The sequence below is a fragment of the Orbicella faveolata genome, unplaced genomic scaffold (genome assembly GCF_042242905.1).
Source record: "Orbicella faveolata isolate gen_17 unplaced genomic scaffold, um_ofav_v1 contig_12, whole genome shotgun sequence".
NCBI classification, from domain to species: Eukaryota; Metazoa; Cnidaria; class Anthozoa; order Scleractinia; family Merulinidae; genus Orbicella; species Orbicella faveolata.
In genome coordinates this window covers 8,759,384-8,780,016 of record NW_028301539.1, presented here as the reverse complement: position 1 = coordinate 8,780,016, position 20,633 = coordinate 8,759,384, and the positions used below count along the sequence as shown (strand labels likewise).

At 39.4% G+C, this 20,633-nt stretch overlaps 1 protein-coding gene and 3 pseudogenes across 1 annotated transcript in view; 3 read left to right on the top strand and 1 right to left on the bottom strand.

Moving 5' to 3' along the window:
* The window catches only part of LOC149116456 (EGF-like repeat and discoidin I-like domain-containing protein 3), a 61,130-nt gene that overhangs the window by 11,419 nt on the left and 29,078 nt on the right, over window positions 1–20,633 (top strand). Inside the window, exons 2-5 of the mRNA XM_089283675.1 lie at window positions 2,032–2,297; window positions 2,495–2,612; window positions 4,174–4,502; window positions 10,594–10,735. Coding sequence (XP_089139801.1) covers window positions 2,032–2,297; window positions 2,495–2,612; window positions 4,174–4,502; window positions 10,594–10,735 — 855 coding nt within the window. The remainder of the gene's footprint in view (window positions 1–2,031; window positions 2,298–2,494; window positions 2,613–4,173; window positions 4,503–10,593; window positions 10,736–20,633) is intronic.
* Window positions 5,555–7,270, top strand: LOC149116461 (uncharacterized; annotated as a pseudogene).
* LOC149116460 (uncharacterized) lies at window positions 7,306–8,586 on the bottom strand (annotated as a pseudogene).
* Window positions 17,792–19,488, top strand: LOC149116459 (uncharacterized; annotated as a pseudogene).

Genomic DNA, 20,633 nt, shown 5'->3' with positions numbered 1-20,633 from the left:
TACAGGAAACAGGATAAAGATAGAATTCCAACTAAAAATCAATGGTCATATTCTTCGCTCCTGTAATCGTAGCATAACGCTACAAAACTAAGAATGAAGTCTTTTGAATAATCTTTCGAGATAACTCTGTCACAAAGTACATCAATCGCAAGTAATAAAACGTTGGTGTCAAAATACATTTTCAACAGTAGAGAGCAACAGATGCACTCAATGGAAAATTAGATCTATAAATTATGACTGCACCATAAATTTGAGGGAGAAAAATGGGTTTTCTTTTATAAACAAAACCGAAAACGCCTTTAGTGTAGCGCAGAAAGGAGAGCAATGCAACTGGTACGATAAAATATTAATTACACCCAAAATAAACGTAGCCCACGTCACAGGAATGATTTCAAATTACCATCAAGCTGCGTAAAACAATAGTATTCATGGTCATTGGGTTAAAAATATCTGAAATTAATAGAGAAAAATAATCAGAAGAGGGCTTTAGAACTGCTCAGTCTCTTAAAATTTGTTTTGTTCTCGTCTGCACTTCATACAGACTGACAGAGACAGCTCATGTTTGCTTGTGTTTAAATAATAATTAAATTCGAATGTAAGTATGAACCAGCAACTAATGTTAGTGTGCAAGCTAGAATTTAACAATTCCATAATCCTCTGTTTCCTTCAATACCAAATAGAAATATCACCAAATGCAAATAAGGAAACTCGACTGAATACCTTTCAACAGTAAAAACGAATGAACAAATTTAGTATTAAACAACTTCTTAACTAAATTAAGATAATTTTTATAAATTATATTTCAAATTAAGGGAAAGTACCATTTCTCGAAAACAAAATTGTCAGTGTTTCCAGAGATCAGGTAGATGTCAATTTAGAACGTGCTCCTATTCAGAAGATATATCTTTCCATGCATATGATTTTATCGACCGTGAGTTCCAACAATTAAATTTTGTGAATTGATTTTAGAGCTAACGTTACAGGAGAGCGTTTTTTAATGGTCAGGAGTAATATTTGTAGGAGTAGATATGAAGAAGCAGAGGGACTTACTGTCAGAATGTTACGTTATAAATAAACATTTTTTTTTTTTTGTAAACCAAACCGCTACTCACAAAAGATGTTGTCCATAGTTTTGGCTTTCTGTTTAGACGGCAGTGTAAGACGACTGGAATCCATTCGGTTATGAATGAAAACGTATTTCTTAGTGAAGCTCCTGCGTACCGAAGGTGCGTAGGAGGAACCTATACCTAAGAAAATTGACACTTGGTTGTCAGCGTGACTGACCGTACACCTGTACGTATGCACGAACTCCACTTACCCAAATTTACAAGCTTTCTAGGTTTTGGTTTCGTTCATAAAACAGAAAATTGCTCTCTCTGGCCTTAAATTACATTAAAAAGAACACGTTTTTATTCCATTAATAAACTATGGTGAATACTTAATGGTGAATTTCTTTGAAGAGTTTTGGTGTTAAGTGAATGAATAGTATTTTATGCGAGCTCCGCCTTTAGGTAAAAGGTAAAGTCTGCATGCGAGCCAAGTGGCCCATCAGGCCGGAGCTTATCCCGGTTTCTGTAGCATGAAGCGACTAGGAGTATTTCTACTCCCCCCTGGATGGGATGCGAGTCCATCGCAGGGTTACCCCCAGCATTAAATTCGCGGCTACCCATTTATACACCTGGGTTGAGAGAGGCACCGTGAGAGTAAAGTGCCTTGCCCAAGAACACAACACGATGTCCCCGGCTAGGGCTCGAACTTCGACCGCTCGCTCCCGAGTCGAGCGCACTGACCATAAGGCCACTACGCCTCCCACCTAGCTCCGCATTTAGGCTAGGCTGAATGTTCACTTAAAATAGGAAAATGAGGTGAGCTTTTACGTTCACGTATGGCAGCTTTGCTGACTGGACAGTAAAATCAAGTTCGGAACAGTTTAATGATCTGATGGATTCAGAAACAAGAATTAATATGGACTACGAAATAGAGAAATGAATGTACTGATTGAAGCTAACTAGATGTCCCAATCTTTTGAAGAGCTCACAGATAAATACGACCGCATCATAATATTCAAGGAGCCGGAATCAAACAAAGCACTCAATGGTCACGTGATAAGAAATGAAAAAGTGACTGACGAGAGGAGCTGTCGAGTGGAATGCTATTTGGAACCAAACTGTGTGTCCGTAAATGTGGGACCTAATGACAGAGGACATCACGAATGCGAATTAAACAGCGCCACCGATGAAACCCCAACACTCTCCCACCTGTCGAACAGAAAGGGCTACACATATAATGGGATAGAGGTACGTGTGTAAGACTATAGCAAAAATTTATTGAAAATCATGTTTAGATTTTAGTTTCTTTGACGTCATCAAAAAAACCAAATTATATTATGTTTGTTCTATCGAAACGACATTAATTTATATCGTGATAGATCTGTTTAGCCTAAGTTAATAAGGATTTAATAGTATATATGTATTTTTCAATTTTTTTTTAACAGAATTGTTGTCATAGTAACCCTTGCCATGAAAAGTATGAAGTCTGTCAAGTAGGTTTCACTGACAGAGGATTTGCATGTACCTGCCGAGAGCCTCCCAAGGAGAAACAGTGTACTGAAGGTATCTTCAAAACTGCGAAATATTACATTTTTTTTTTTCATCAAACAATTTAAGGCAGAACAAGAAAATTAGGTTGTAAAAAAGAGGCTATTTTTCCTTTGTTTAAATACAAAACCATATCTTAATTAAAAAACGCAAAAGCATTTCCCTGGGTGATATACACTGCAGTGTGGAAGATTGAAATATATTTGGAAATAAATATTGCTCAACCAGGAATACGCGATCTCATGAAATCAATTTTTCCGTAACTCTCCTCATTTCCATAACATTACTATTAACTTTGTTGCTTTAAAGATTTCTTAAATGGGTTTTAATTCGAGTGTCAAAAATACAGTTTGCCTTGGTTTTGCGGTGTCAGAAATATTAAGCCTCGGACGTACAAGGTAATCCATACCCCTACCGCGGTACAAGGAGCTGGATGGAAACCCTCCCGTGGGTTTTCATTCTGTTAAGCCAGAGCGAAATAATTTTACATTGATTAGATAGCTTCCTCTACAAAATGATACCATTTCCGCTGGTTATGACTTTAAATGACGTCCTTTGACCTGCTATCTTGGATCCGCCCTCTCCGATTTCAGTATTTTCCTAACAAATAACGAAATAACGGAGATTAGTAAACAATCAAACCAGAACACTTCTGAAATGTACAAACTCGTGTATTTCTGCAATTATATTTGATGAAGAAAACTGGAACAAACTACAGAATTATGTCAAAAAAGTTGGTTTTTGGTCAGATCTTAGTTAACAGGGGGGAAAGGTTATGGAGTCCGGCAAAAATCAAAGGAGGAAACAAAGATGTCAAGATTCATGATGTTGGAAGGTCCACGACCGTCTACAATCTTTCGTTTTGCCTTCATACACCATGTATGATTTACGTAATCAAAACATTTCCATTGATAAGTTCCTCGGTCAGTAGTAAACAAGATTGTGTTTTGTGCACGGTCAAGGTCAAAAATGAAAACAAGAACATACAACAAAGAACTCTGTCAAGTTTCAAAACCATTCCCCTCTATTAACCATGGTCAAATTTACATGAAATTTGCGGTTGCTAAGGCAACGTAAAAAATGATGGATACACAATTGACATATGAAAATCACCGTTGAGGATGAATTAACAGCTACTGAAAGTTTCAGCCCTTTAGAGTAAATCGTCTTTTCAATACTTTGAAAAAACCTTGTGAGAGGATGGCACCGACATCCTTACCACCACTCCCCCCCCCCCCCCCGCCTCCCCCCATTGTACGTCCAAGGGTCAATGTGGAGGACGTCTTTGTAACTTCAAAGTTTTATTAGAGCGGTTTTCGTTCGAGTCCAAAAGCGATTGCATGGCTCAAGAATCTCGCGTAACTTTATTATCCAACACCAATCGTGCTAACTCACGTTTTACCGCGGTTCGTGTGAGCTACATGAACTTCCTTCCAGCTTTGACAGGATCACTGAATTGACTGTTTGTTTTGAAGTTGACCAGAGTAACTATCTTGGATTTGGTATTAAGAATCTCAATTGAAAATGACTCAAACGTTACATGAAACTGTGTAATCAAATCTGTTCACTAAATTAGTTTGTCAAGGACCCCTTGGCATGGAAAGCGGAAAAATCAGTGACGGACAGACAAGTGCTTCTTCACAGTTTCTCGCCAACCGCGCCGCTAATCGGGGCAGACTACACTTCCAAGCCACTGGAACACTACACGGAGCTTGGTCAGCTGACGGAAATGATGCTCATCTATGGCTTCAGGTTTATCTGGGCTGCGAGGCCCTTATAATAACTGGAGTAGCAACGCAAGGGAGAAATGGTTGTTGCCCACAAGGGGTTACCAAGTACAATCTACTGTATGGTGACGATAAGAAAAACTTTCAGTACTACCGTGAACAAGGGGAGGGTATAAAGGTAACTAATAAAACACCAGATATACTTTAATACTTTTTGTATTGGCATTTTATTTTAAGGGTGGGGTTACTTTGAATGCTTATTTTCACCATTATTATGTTTTGTTTGTTTTTGTTTTGTTTTGTTTGTTGTTGTTGTTGTTGTTGAAGTTCTTTTTGGTATTGGTTTAGTTTGTCTTGTTTTGTTTTGTTTTGGTTATGGTTGTTTGTTTTTTGTTTGTTTGTTTGTTTGTTTTTTGGGGGGAAGGGTTGTTTTTTGTTTTTATTTTTTACCGCAGCTTTTTGATTTTACATTTGATTCCCTTTAAATAGGGAACTTAAGCACCAGGTTATTTTGCGACGGCGACGGCGACCGGAAGTGACTTTTTGTTCCGGTAGGCGTTCTGAAGTTGTCTGTCAAGTCGTCTTCGTTTCGCGCGAACGTGAAAACCTTCATTTTGGCGTTGTCTGCAGAACGTGAGTATCTTTCCCTCACTAGCTTGTCCCAAACTTGTTTTAACATTCTATTTTGCTCTTGTTACCCTTTTAGAGGATGTTACTAAAACTGGTAACGGGGAAAGGGGAACGGGGAACGGGAAATGGGAAATGAGGAACCGGGAACGGGAGTCTGGGAACGAGTGTACAGCGGTAACTCGCCTAAGAATTTAACATGGCGAACAAAGGAAAAGAAAAGGCAACAATTTGGGGGAAATGTAAGGAAGTGTTACGGTTGTAAACTTTACTTTCTACCACCTGTGCCTCAAAGTCCAATATGGTACTGAGAAAAACAAAGCATGAAATAGCGCCTGGGGAGAAAATCGAATCGGTATTATCACATGCTAATCCAATCGGTCAGTACAAAATGCGGACTGCAGACCGGGTACAAAATGTAGACTAGGTACAAAATGCAGACTGCAGACTGGGTACAAAACGCAGACAGAGAATAAAGACTGTTTCCCGTCTGATACGTGACATACCGAGTGTCACGCAGTCGCTTTTCCGCGGTCATCCTTAACCAACATTAGCAGTTTGTGGAATATTCCTTGCTCGTTTCTTCATGTATTTTGTCTTTAACAAAGCGGCCAGGCCACAGGTTATTTATCTACTGCGCACCTGATTTGCCAGCTGACTTGTGGATCTCCGAAAGGCCGCCTTTCTAGCTTCCGAATGTGAAGACAGCGGACGACCCACGTTCAATGATGCTCATGTGTTATGTCACTTGTCCTCGATATCATATTGCGTGTTGCTATTTTAAAATATTGATATGACAGCTCGCGCACAAAGTGAGAAGATATGAGTGGACTATGAAGGCTTGAAATTCTATGTAAGAAAGACTGTGGCCTGACCAATTGGCGGACATAGCTTGTGATAATACATGATAATGCCGATTCGATTTTTACCCCAGGCGCCATTTCATGCTTTGTTTATCCCAGTACCAATCGAACTCTGCTCTAACAAGGACGTAATGGGCCATGATCTGGTGGCACAGCCGGTAGAAACTCGCGTTAACAACCGCAACCCTTCGTCACATTTCCCCAAATTATTCCCTTTTCTTTTCTTTTGTCCGCCATGTTGGATTTTCACGCGAGTTACCGCCGTACACTCGTTCCCAGACTCCCGTTCCCGGTTCCCGGTTCCCCGTCCCCCCTTACCACTTTCAGTAACATCCCCTTTTTAGAAGTATTTTCTTTCATGTTGTTCAAATTCAGACATAGATAAAAACACACTCATTTTCATTTCACGTAGCTTTGAGCAAAAGATGTCGGCGCCAGCTTCCGAAGGAAAGCCAAAAAAAGCTTAACTATTGAGTATTTCGAAGACATTTCAACAGAAAATATTTTTATGCACATCTTTATAAGTTTACATTTTTTCTCGATCGTCGGTTAAAATAGCTGAATTATCGTATTTTGCTTTTAGAGCTATGGAGTGGACTGAAGATCATGATGTTATTTTGCTTCGAGAAACCCTGGCGAGAGATTTGTTTTCATTCAAAAAAGAAAGCGTTGCGAGGGGAGAAAGGTGGGAATCGATCGCAGAAAAGTTAAATCAAGTGAAGACACTCAGTTTTCATCTCGAAGATAAGAGGGCAGTAAGAAACCGATGGGTTCTTCTCCAGAAGAAGTATAAGGCCAAGATGCATCAAGAAGACACTGCAAGTGGAATATCCGTGGACGACATGTCCGAAATAGATGTTTTACTTGAAGAACTCGCCGGGAAAGAAGAGAGCTTAAACAAAGTTGGTGATGCTAGGGTAAGAAAGCAAAAGGAAGATAAAAGCAAGGCAAAGGACGTAAGGCAGAAAGCTTTACAGCGATACAGCGATACAGCGAAACGAAAAAGCGCAGGTCAACAGAGAATGACGATGAATTCGAGGAGAAACCGAAGCGCCAGAGAAGTTATCGCACCGAACCACTAGTTGAATTCATGCAAGAGAAAGCCAAGAATGAGCGAGAATTACGACAACAAGAACTAGATCTAAGAAGACTAGAGCAAGAGCAGAATCAGCAAGTGACAACAACAAACAAATCAAGCTATTCTGTCGGTTATCCAAAAGCTTCTTAAGAAGAAACAATGACATTTTCCCCAAGTATAAACATGTAAAGTCACTGTTTATTTATTTGAACAAAAAGACGGGTATTTGTTGAAATTGATGTCTTATTATTTACTTGCGTTTTGTGAATTCGAAAAAAAAAAACAAGTTCATTCATTGTTGTTGTTACAAGTTTGACTCTTGCATTGGTGACCACCAGGAATAATTCAAATACTTAATAAATTTGGGTTTAATGAAAATGGCCTCCACTTCTGCTCTGTTTACTTGAGAGAATTTATCTAAAATAATACTGCAATGAAGGAGGGTCTAGACCAAAAAACTCTGAGGTTTTGTTTCCATATAGGCAGGTAATAGCATTATTAAGTACTGCACATACAAGATATACACACACCACTCACTCCAATTTTTGGCGTTTTTCTTAAAATCCAAAAACTTGAAGTCGTTGATGATGTCTCCAAAGAGCCACTCCACAGTTACTCTAACAGAACTCATGTCAAAATTGTATTGTTCCATCATCGGTGTTAGGATACCATGGCGAAATGGTGCCCGTAGGTGTGTTCGCAGTGGATAGGCAGGATCCCCATAAACACTCATAGGTTGACCTGTTGGAAAAAATGCATTCCTTTCCAAATCCTTGAGAAGAATGGAATCTACCAACATGCTTGCATCGTGTTTTTTCCCCTCTGCATATCAAAACGGATAAATAAGAGTAATGAATTAATGAAACCCTATGTGGTAGCTTATTTTCACGGCATCCTAGTGAACATAATTAACTTACCAATAGGCCCATACATATTTCCAATAAGTCCATTTGGTAGAGCGACGGACTGAAACTTGAGTGAACGTATCCGCTTATGTCCATTGTACACCGTCGCTATTCTTTGGTGTTGGCCTGGGCGAGAAATTGGTCTGACTGTCCCATCTATAGACCCAAAGCAATTGCTGAGAGGTACACCTTTGGCATGGATAACGTTTGCATACTCCTGTAGCATTGGCAGGCTCAATATATCAAAATTCCATTATGAAATTCGATGACCATGGTTCAAAAAAATATGATCCATCACTGTGTTGGTAATCATGCTTATTTCAGGAACTGGTCTTGCAAAACGATGACTGAATGTCTGAATAGCGACATGGCATACGAGAAGCGCTTCAGAAGCATACAAAGCCCTTCCGTTCGGTCACAAGTTGTTCTTTGCGGACATCGGAAAGTGACTGGTAATTGATCAACATTTGCCAATAATCTTATGTCCTGCTTTCGCACTCTGAACTCCGCTAAACACTCTGATTCATCCATCTGGTCGTAATAAAACTTTGAGTTGGAGCTGTAAGGGAATTCTGGATTCTTGGAACTGTAACTTTCGTACAAGGTCAAATATTCTTCGTCACAGATGCTTTTACTGTCGTACAAAAAAGGAAGCAGGTTTCTCATTTCACTGAAGGATGACATGCTCTCAAACAGCCTATTTTAAGAGGCCCTGCGCCTAAGAAACGACCGATGATTTTCGGCTAAAAAATAAAATCGGCCGATTTTTATCTCCCAAGTAGAGGTTACCGAATACTATTTAAAAATGAATTTCTTTTGTTTCAGTTTCGCTTTAAACCAAAAATATCGAGCCGCAAACTTTCTCCGTCTGATAGCAGCAAAATCAGGCCGAAAATAAGCCCCCGCAAAAAACTGTTCAGAAATTACTAACGCAACGTAAAATAATGAGAAAACTACACAGTGTTGAAGAAAAAGGTCTTCTAATGCAATATCATTCGATAAACATCAAAAAACTGCCGAAGCGATTGAAAAATAAAGTTTCAAATATTGCATACTAAATTAGATGCAGCGTTGGAGCTGACTTTAAAATAATTATTTCTCAAAAGTTCAACGCTTTTGAAAACAATCACAGTGATGAATCAGACATTGGAGGGATATATATCACGTTTCTGGAAAAACATTCTTCGGCCAAAGTATATTGACCTTATAAAAAGCGTTCAAATTTACCGTGTTTACCGTTATCCTGCTACTTCGGCGAAACACTTCTCTTTTGCCAATACGGCCGTGGATAGCGTGGTAAACGCCACTTTAAACCTTGCTAGGCATTCAAAGACCATCCTGAGTAGAAGGACGTAAAATTAAAAGAGAAAGGAAGATAAAAAATACGCAGAAAAAGAGAATAACTCGAAATTACCATCTGCTAACGAAAGTTGAATCTGGAAAATGTCGTCGCGTGACAGCGGCCATTGACGTCATTTGTCACGTCAAGTCGCAAGAGCGTGGGAAAACGAGTCTGCAATGTCCTTCGGTCGGTCAGCGGCTAGGCATCCAGTCGTGACCCCGTAACTCAGATCACGCTGCGGCCAAAACGGTGTGGCGGTTGGGGAAGTTTTTCTTTTTGAGTGACCATCATTTGTGAAAAATAACATAACATTGTTCCACTAAACGTTTTGTAACCGGGAAAAAGTGTTTCCTATTTGTGCATTCGTTTGGATTCCGCCGCTATTTATACAAATCGCGTCAATGGCCGCTGTCACGCGACGACATTTTCCAGATTCAACTTTCGTTAGCAGATGGTAATTTCGAGTTATTCTCTTTTTCTGCGTATTTTTTATCTTCCTTTCTCGTTTAATTCTACGTCCTTCTACTTAGGATGGTCTTTGAATGCCTAGCAAGGTTTAAAGTGGCGTTTAACACGCTATCCACGGCCGTATTGGCAAAAGAGAAGTGTTTCGCCGAAGTAGCAGGATAACGGTAAACACGGTAACTTTGAACGCTTTGTACAAGGTCAATATACTTTGGCCGAAGAATGTTTTTCCAGAAACGTGATATATATCCCTCCAATGTCTGATTCATCACTTTGATTGCTTTCAAATGCGTTGAACTTTTGAGAAATAATTATTTTAAAATCAGCTCCAACGCTGCATCTAATTTAGTATGCAATATTTGAAACTTTATTTTTCAATCGCTTCAGCAGTTTTTTTGATGTTTATCGAATGATATTGCATTAAAAGGCCTTTTTCTTCAACACTGTGTAGTTTTCTCATTATTTTGCGTTGCGATAGTAGTTTCTGAACAGTTTTTTGCGGGGGCTTATTTTCGGCCTGATTTTGCTGCTATCAGACGGAGAAAGTTTGCGGCTCGATATTTTTGGTTTAAAGCGAAACTGAAACAAAAGAAATTCATTTTTAAATAGTATTCGGTAACCTCTACTTGGGAGATAAAAATCGGCCGATTTTATTTTTTAGCCGGAAATCATCGGTCGTTTCTTAGGCGCAGCGCCTCTTAACAGCGAACAGAGTTTGCTACCGACGTCGCTGCCGCAAAACTCGTGTAGTTGCTTAACTTTTATATTTTGGCGGGAACGACGTTGTTCTCTTCCCAGGCTCTTTCGGTCGCTAAAGTCGTCGTTACCTGTAAAACGACCCGTGCTTAAGTTCCCTAATATGGATAGTGACGACGGCATGAATGCAAATGTATTAGGCCATTTGTGACTTACCTTGTACCTATGTTTTAAACGAGTCATTAGATGGCAAAGATTGGATCCGTAACATATACATATCGTGCTTTTTTTAGAATTTTGATGGAAACACTGACCAAGACACTGCTGTTTATCATGAACTAAATCCACCAATTAAAGCAAGATACATCCGTGTTTGTCCAGTGACTTGGAAAAATCACGTATCGATGAGAGTGGAAGTCTACGGTTGCTCTAAAGGTGAGGAACCCACATGCAGCTTCACCAAGGTCATTAGCAATTTTCAATATTTAGCCTGTGAGCAGGCTCCTCGTGAGGAGAGAAAGTAGGAAAGGAAAAAGGGAGGAAGGGCCTGGCCGCATCGCTTAGAATGCCGAATCTGACGCTCCCAAGAAACCCCGCTGATGCGACGCGGAGCGAGCTGTCAAATATCAGTCAATGAAGTAATGAACTCGCACCGGATCACCAAAGGCGTTCAGAATGAATAACGTCACCATGCCAATTCATTAATGTTAGCCAATCAGTATGTGGACGCACCGATTCAAAAGTCAAAGTGGTGCGGGTAGGCTTTTCTCCCCTTTTCCTCTTCTTCATTCTTACCACGCGAAGAGCCTGCTTTCACACTTGGTCAATAACCAGTACATATCAAGGCACGATCGATTTTTTCGAGTATGTTGGCTCCTGCTTCTTTCCGATTCAAGTTTAATTCTCGGCGATGATCTGATTGAAAGTAACGACCGCTTGCAGGTTCAAAACGTCGACTCTCTTTTTTCCGTAGCTGCACATACAATGTAGATCGATGTTGACGAATAAGGCAATAGAGAACTTAAACAACGACGACGGTGACGCCGAGGACGACGCTTGGTCAAAAATGAATTTGAATTTTACCAGCGAAATTCCCAATTGTCCACAGCTGCTCAGAGAGCCAATGGCTCTCTAAAGACCTCATCGGGTTAAATATCCAGTGACAGCATTAACTTCCAATTTATCTGTAGTCGTTCGCGTTCCTCCGAGCACATAGAAATTTGTTCATTTCACATGGTTGTTTTGCAGAGGACAAAGATTTTTGTTATACCTGACAACTCAAATACAGTTTCCGATTGAAGGAGAACGTGTCACGTGTCATGGGTCAACACTCACTAACTCCTAAGGGCGAACAAAACTCACTAACTCCCTACGGAAACAACAACTTTCGACTTTCGACTCGCACGTGATCAGGTCGTCCACCTTGAAGCCGCGGCAAATTTGTCGTGCCAGTCGACCTGATGTCAACAAGTCACTGAAGGCAGGCAACGTTTCTCACTAGAGAAGGCATTCGTTATTCAAGAAAACGGATTTATAATTGCAAAAACATATCAGACAAATGAAGGGGAAAATTTGAACATTTTGTGTCTTTAAGCTTCGATTTGTCGCCAAAAAATGGACCGCCCGCGTTCGGCAACTTGCTCTTCGATCGCTGTCGCCAGATAGGAAAATATTTGAGTCATTTACAACAAAATATGCTGTTCTTCTTCAAATCGAACACAGAATTCTCGAGTGAAGCATTAGATAGAAGAAGGTAAACCAACTTTAGTATTGTCTTCATTGTATGGTAGTTGCAAAGAGAAAGACTGTTATCGTGTCGTTTCGGTAGGATAGCTCGGTTTGACTGCCGCTCGCACTGTAGGCACAGCCACCGTAGGCGTCAAGCAAATCACATTTTCGCAGTTTTTTTCTACTTTTGAGTCGGGACGTGCGATATTAAGCACTTAATGCCTAGCCCCTCGGGATACAGTGAGTTTTGTTTCCCCTCGACCCTCAATGTTCGAAGTCTCGGGGAAACAAAACTCGCTGTTTCCCTTGGTGTCAGTCATTAAGTGCTTAATATCGCACGTGCTCAACCGTCGTACAATATACGTTTTGTTTGTTGACGTTCTTGTCGTCGTCGTCGTCGTGGTTTGGTTAAGCTCTCTAATAACTACTATAACGTGGAAATAACCATTGATTATTAGGTGATATAATAACGGCAGGCGACAGCCTAAGCTAACGCATTTGCCGTCACCCCTATTACAAAGTACAATATACAACACAAACCTTTAAACCTCGTTATTTTAAGTTAAGTTTAGAACTTTAGAGTAACGTAACTTAAAATAACGACACATAATCCCTCTTATATCATGTTTTTTGTTACCTAGAAACTCTTCGAATAGTTTCAAATAGCCTGAATGTAACGCATCTACTATAGAAACCATTCAAATTTTCGTATTTAACTGCCAGCTTTCCAATTTCAATAGTTCAGTCGTTAAAATTGCCTGATGAGTATGGTCCTTGTACCATACGAAACAGTTCTGTAGCAATAAAACGATGACTACTCGTGAGACCTGAACTTCTCTGAAGTTATATATATATATATATATATATATATATATATATATATATATATACATATATATATATATATATATATATATATATATATATATATATATATATATATATATATGTGTGTGTGAAGGTGAATTAATCAACATGACACGAGCGTGGGACAAAGAACAATTCTGAGTCCCCGACAGGAATCGAACCCACGACCTCCCGAACACCGGGCGGGCGCTCTATCCACTGAGCTACGAGAACTCATGGAGAGCAAGGTCATTTAACTGAGTTCATATATGATAGGTGTCCTGCATACCGCTAGGATCAACGCTATCGAAATATAGTTATGTATAAGCCATATATAAGCCATATATATATATATATAAACTTCTTGAACTTGAACAGAATAACTTTATAGAGCGCTCGACTCTGAGAGGAGCAGTGTAGATAATAAACAATGGTAGCAAGACTTCAATTCATCGTTTTATTGCGACAACGCTGTTTCGTATGGTCAAAGGATGACCACACTCATCAGGCAATATCAACGAATGACCGTTAAATTTCACAAACTGGCAATTAAAAGCTAACTTTAGGTTGCTATGAGATATAAAAACAGTTGCTATGATATGGAAAAACAGATGCTATATAACATTGAAAAATTGGCAATAAAAAAAAATAAATAAATAAAAATAAAAATTAAAAAATTAAAAAAAAATAAAAAAATAAAATAAGAATAATAATAAAAAGTAAAATAAGAATAAAAAAAAAAATTAACCAGTTGCTATGGGATTTAAAATCTGAAATCTCGTGTTGCTAAAAGATTGCGTTACTTGCTCACAAAGTTCTTGAGTAGGTATCTGTTTCTGTGGGGGCACGCACTTGCTAGTTCGTTTCGCTTGTTCAAAGTACACAAACTCTTCTTACAGATGATCACGAATTTTTCAAAAAGACATAAATTACATTTGTTAGTAATGTTGCTATAAGGTCTGCACTGCTTAATGATTCTCCACTTGATGGTAAAAGGTTTGTTGTTGTCTTTGAGTGTCCAAATATGTTTAGATAGCTCAGTTTCGTTTCTCTGGTTTTGGTGTCGAAAGGATGCTGTGTGATTCCTGTAGCGCTCTTTAAAATTTGTGGCGAGGCCCACGTATGATTCTGATGACGTTTGTGTTGTGATTGTGGCTTGGTAAACTACATTTTGTGTGAGGCATTTTCCGTCCAGCGGGCATTGATCCTTTTTTCTGCAGTTGCATTCTTTGGCGTTTGTTTGTGTTTGCGACTGGTAGTAATCTGATAGTAGTGCTTTGTTGTGTGACGAGATGATACTCTTCATGTTAGGCATGCAGGAGTAGCTGAGCTTCAGTGTGTGCTTGTTGAAGATCTTGTGTAGGGGGTGTCCGTTAGGGAAGCATCTGTCAATGATGTTTAGGAACTTCCTTCCCAGGTTAGTTTTCACGTTAGCATTCCATGGGGGGTTGTACCATACGATTTTTCTTTGGCGATTTCTGTTGCGCTTTGGCTGTGGTTTATACGTGAGCTTGTGATTGTAGCCGCTCTCGTCAAGCGCTTTCTGGTACGGCGGAATCGCTTCGTCGAAAACTTTCTGGCTAGATGAGATGCTGGTCAGTCGTTTGTTGATGTTTTCTGGAATGTTCTTCAGTAGTGCGGGTGGGTGATTACTTTGTCGGTGAACGTAGAGGATTTTGTTGTTGGGTTTCATGAAGGGTTTGTAAGATCCACTTGTAAGGTCTAGGGTTACGTCTAGGAAGTTTATGGTTTTTTTGTTTGCTTCGATGGTGATTTTGAGGCCATTTGACTTGAAAATTTCACTGACTTCTTGTTTCGTTTTCTCGATTTGTTTAGGTGTTGCTTTGCACACTGCCAGACCATCGTCACGGTAGAGACCAACTTGGCCTTTAAGTTTCGGTGTGATGAGGGACAACATGTAGGTGCCGACGAGTTCGCATGTCTCGGCTCCATCATATGAGCCCATCGTCACGTCAAATAAGTTGCTGGTGTTTTTCTTTTCCCATGCCGTGTTCTGGTGATACAACAGTGATTTTTTCGCGTGTGTGATGATGTGGCGGTCTTGCGGAGTGATGTGCGTGAATTGGGATGCATAGTCAAGTGCCTTTTTCAGAAGCTGCTCGGAAATGGATGGGTAGAAGTCACATACATCGAAAGTTATGAACGCGTGTTGGGATTTGTTTGGGATTGCTTGAAACCATTCGATGACATTTGAGGTACTTCTCCATAGATTCGCTTTTGTTACTTCGATTATTTCTTTGTTTATGTTGTCTAAAATGTGCTTGCTGATTATGCCGATCTCTGATTTTGTGGGATTTATGAGTCTGCATGTTGGGTTGTTTGTGAAATCATGCTTGTGGTCTTTTAATGTTATGAATGCGTCTCTGCTCGCGGAAACTTCAATGCGGTCATCAAGTTTAAGGTCTTGGGCGATCTTTTTGTCGACGGAGGTAATTGAATCTGGGATGTTTTTGTTAGTTTTCTTATAAGCCTTAGTGACGTTTTTCTGTAGGAGGTGCAGACCTTATAGCAACATTACTAACAAATGTAATTTATATCTTTTTGAAAAATTCGTGATCATCTGTAAGAAGAGTTTGTGTACTTTGAACAAGCGAAACGAACTAGCAAGTGCGTGCCCCCACAGAAACAGATACCTACTCAAGAACTTTGTGAGCAAGTAACGCAATCTTTTAGCAACATGAGATTTCAGATTTTAAATCCCATAGCAACTGCTTCATTTTTTTTTATTCTTATTTTACTTTTTATTATTATTCTTATTTTATTTTTTATTTTTTTTATTTTTTTAATTTTTATTTTTATTTATTTATTTTTTTTTATTGCCAATTTTTCAATGTTATATAGCATCTGTTTTTTCATATCATAGCAACTGTTTTTATATCTCATAGCAACCTAAAGTTAGCTTTTAATTGCCAGTTTGTGAAATTTAACGGTCATTCGTTGATATTGCCTGATGAGTGTGGTCACCCTTTGACCATACGAAACAGCGTTGTCGCAATAAAACGATGGATTGAAGTCTTGCTACCATTGTTTATTATCTACACTGCTCCTCTCAGAGTCGAGCGCTCTATAAATTTATTCTGTTCAAGTTCAAGAAGTATATATATATATATATATATATATATATATATATATATATATATAGGCAGAATAATATGGTTTTCCAAACGGTGACTTCCAGTAGAAGGATCAAAAGATACCGTGCTTCAATGTGAATTTTAGTTAAGTGTAAGATGAGGCGTCATGAAGCAAACTTCTAACTGTTCCGGCTTTTAATGTGACGTTTCGGCCTTCGGCCTTCTCCAGATTGGAACAATATTTACAAGTTAAAAAATAAAACGTTAAAAATCCGTTAAAAATTTTTAACGTTTTATTTTTTAACTTGTAAATATTGTTCCAATCTGAAGAAGGCCGAAGGCCGAAACGTCACATTAAAAGCCGGAACAGTTAGAAGTTTGGTTCATGACGCCTTATCTTACACTTAACAATATATATATATATTCATTAAATGTAGTTCAGGACTTCAGGAGTGATTCATCGTTTTATTGCTACAGACCTGTTTCGTATGGTCAACAAGTGACCACACTCATCAGGCAACATCATACGAAACAGGTCTGTAGCAATAAAACGATGAATCACTCCTGAAGTCCTGAACTACATTTAATGAATATACTATGCTCCTCTAAGAGTTGAGCGCTTTTTGAAATCCATTCACCACAAGGAAATAGAATATATATATATATATATATATATATATATATATATATATATAAAGTGTAAAATTTGATTTTCGTAAAACAGTGCTCAATACATCAGAGTAGAGCGAAGTATATAATGTGGGAGGAAAAACACAAATCCCCTGATGAGTGGGCAACCACGAAACAGGCTTGTAGGGATGAACTTGTAGTTTATTTGTGCTTTTCCTCCCACATTATATATATGACAGCAACTTGTAAATCTTACCTAGCATGAAATGTAGAAACTCCCTGCCGCATGTTTCATTTATTTAGGTATTTTTTTTCATCATTTATCGACTATCCCCTCCCCCCACCCCCTTTTCAATTTGCATGAATTTTAGCCCAGGCTACACTCGTCTGAATTCAGTCCGCGCGGTGACTCTGACAACGAGCGACCGATTAGCGTCCTGTATTTGCTGTCTAAAGGAAGTCTGCCCGAGGACATCATTAAGTCCAATGAAGGCCCAAGTCTAACGATTTGCTAGTAAGCGTCGTCCATTATCGTACGTGAAGGCGATAATGTTGTGCTTGCTTTAGACAGCAAAACTCTTTAGCTACATCAATGTAGGGCTTAGACGTGCAATGGACTAGACATTTCTAGCTGCTGTTGGCGTCATTTGCTTTGAACTTTGAAAAAAAAAATCTGTTGAAATCTGGATGTGCCATTCCGCGCTCGACAAAATTGAAGTACATCCGGGACATTGCTATTTGCCAGCAAAACATGGCCACGAGGAGAGAGAAGAACATGAGTTCAAGCGCTGATCATGAGTAGAATTTCCTTGTTTTATCAATTTTAGGCGTTCTCGGCTTAGCTAAGTATCAGAACTGTCTGTGATTCGCTAGCGCGGAAGAAATTTATTTGCGTGGCTTCCGGGCGACAATTGACGTAACGACAACATGTTGAGTGTTCGCTTACTGCTAACTATGGCCTAGTTTGTCTGAATTTCAATCGATTCTCGATGTAGGAAGCTCTTGTTCAGTCCATTTAGGACGATGCAGGCCTTTAGAAAGCAATAGATTGGCTCTCCGCCGCGGTTTTGATATCTGTACGTTCGTGTTGATTTAGACTCCAATTTCATGTTTAAAGCACTCTTAATTAAATTGTACAATTGTGATAACAATGGGTTGACAGGCCTACACAACTCCTATCCATGTCATAGCCGCTTTGAGAGTTTTGCTCGAACTAGTATATCTTTGAGGATCTGCCCCTTTTGTATTGTGCGATTGGGGGATCTTTGAATATTTCGCTAAGCAATAATCCTGTTTTTAGGAGGACATTTCACCAGAGTAGAGCCGTTAGAGGTCATAGGTCTGCGTGGTTTCCGCTGTCATCCGCGTGTAATTTGTTGAGTTTGACACCTCTGTTTTTGGCCACGTGCTACTTTTTTTGGCTCATTTGATTGCAAGATATGTTTTAAGCTCTCTAAATATTAGCTCTGGAGGGACAAAGTTTGAAATAGTCCGTGAGCATGTTGGTTACTTGCATTTTGTATTATTACGCCGGGCCCGGCTGTTTGATTTACTGTTGCAAGTTATGCTGCTTGTTATCACGGGTGTCATATTTATCTTTGTCCGGCTTCGCCAGAGATAGCTGTAGCTTTCCTTGTTGAAAGCTATGAGTCTGTCTTATAGAGACGTTCTTCTGCTTCTTGGATCAATTTCATCGAGCTTTTTGTCCTTCCAGTTTGTTCGTTCTGGAACTGCAAATGTAGGTGTTCACGCGCAAGTCTGTGAACTTTTTTGCGTGTTGTTTATGATATTGTGTGGTTTTGTTCAGGCAAAAGCTCTGAATTTAGGAGTTCTTCCTATGATTGTTCATCCAGCTCCACGTTGTGGTTGTCATTGCTTTTATTTGCGATGCTGTCAGGTTTTCTTGAGACTGTTAATAGTCTCTATTTTGTTAGGAGGCTCGTAGCCTTGTAGATCAGACAAGACCGCGGGTTCGAATCTTACTATAAAGGAGAATCCCCCATCCCAACTCAACATCTTAAAAGAGCGCTTGAACTTATACTTCAAGAAAACTCATTCCAGTTTACTGGAAAAAACTACCTCCAAACACATGGAACAGCCATGGGTACAAAAATGGCAGTCGCTTTTGCCAACATCTTTATGGGAAAGGTAGAATCACAAATCTAAATCAAAGCGCTCAAAAACCACTCGCCTGGAAAAGGTATATTGACGATATATTCTCTATCTGGAATATAAACAAAGACGAAGTCACGCAGTTCATTGAACTAGCAAATAGCCACCATCCCACTATCAAGTTCACGGCTGAAGTTTCCGACACGGAAACAACGTTCCTCGACACAAAAGTTTACAAAGGCGAAAGATTTGCACAAAAGTCTAGACTAGACATTAAAACTCATTTCAAAGCTACTGAAACATTTCAGTACACGCATTTCTCGAGTTGCCACCCACCAGGGGTCAAAAAGGGTTTCATCAAGGGCGAAGCATTCAGACTTCTCCGAACCAACTCCTCTGAAACAGCATTCAAAACTGCTATTTCACAATTTAAAACAAATCTCATCGAAAGAGGGTATCCTGAAACTCTTGTTTCAACAACTCTCGCAGAAATTACATTTGAGGAGAGAAAAGCTGCCCTACAACAGAAACGTAAACAAGACAGGCGAATCTTGCCTTTTGTCACACAATATCGCCCTTCAGTGCCTAACTTAAAGCAAATACTTATGCAGAAATGGCATTTAATTCAACAACAACCATTGCTTAGAAGAATATTCAAAGATCCCCCTATTGTCTTGTACAAAAGGGGCAGATCCCTAAAGGATATACTCGTTAGAGCAAAGCTTTAACCGGCTATTACACGTGGATGGGAGTTGTGCAGGCCTGTCACCCCATTGTTATCACCATATATATATATATATATATATATATATATATATATATATATAATAAACAATGGTAGCAAGACTTCAATTCATCGTTTTATTGCGACAACGCTGCTCCTGTCTGAGTCGAGCGCTCTATAAATTTATTCTGTTCAAGTTCAAGAAGTTTCTACTGCTCCTTTCACCAAGTTGAGCGCTGTCAAGAATGAATTACCAGGTTAAAGATTTCAGTTATTCGACCAAGAACATCCCGCTGGCAAGTAAAAGCAAGTATCTACAAATCCTGATAGAGTAAACAGAATCCTTAATACACCAAATGCGTTGGAAAGCCTTCTTCTTTTTGCAAAACCACGACACCGATAGCAAAGATAAAGAAACCTACGGATTCAAATCAAAACGCCCACCACCGCACGTTAGCGCCCTCGATGAATTTGAAGACAACATGCTTAATATGATCCAACGAGTGGAGTTTAAAACCAACTGCACTGCAACAAATAGCCTCCAAGCAAAACTTGACAAAGACGTACAAGAAATCCGACAAGATAAGAACATCTATGTAAAGCCGACAAAACTACCAACCACTACAAGGCTGAACCTCAAGACTATTTAAACCTCCTACAGAAAAACGTCACTAAGGCTTACAAGAAAACTAACAAAAACATCCCAGATTCAATTACCTCCGTCGACAAAAAGATCGCCCAAGACCTTAAACTTGATGACCGCATTGAAGTTTCCGCGAGCAGAGACGCATTCATAACATTAAAAGACCACAAGCATGATTTCACAAACAACCCAACATGCAGACTCATAAATCCCACAAAATCAGAGATCGGCATAATCAGCAAGCACATTTTAGACAACATAAACAAAGAAATAATCGAAGTAACAAAAGCGAATCTATGGAGAAGTACCTCAAATGTCATCGAATGGTTTCAAGCAATCCCAAACAAATCCCAACACGCGTTCATAACTTTCGATGTATGTGACTTCTACCCATCCATTTCCGAGCAGCTTCTGAAAAAGGCACTTGACTATGCATCCCAATTCACGCACATCACTCCGCAAGACCGCCACATCATCACACACGCGAAAAAATCACTGTTGTATCACCAGAACACGGCATGGGAAAAGAAAAACACCAGCAACTTATTTGACGTG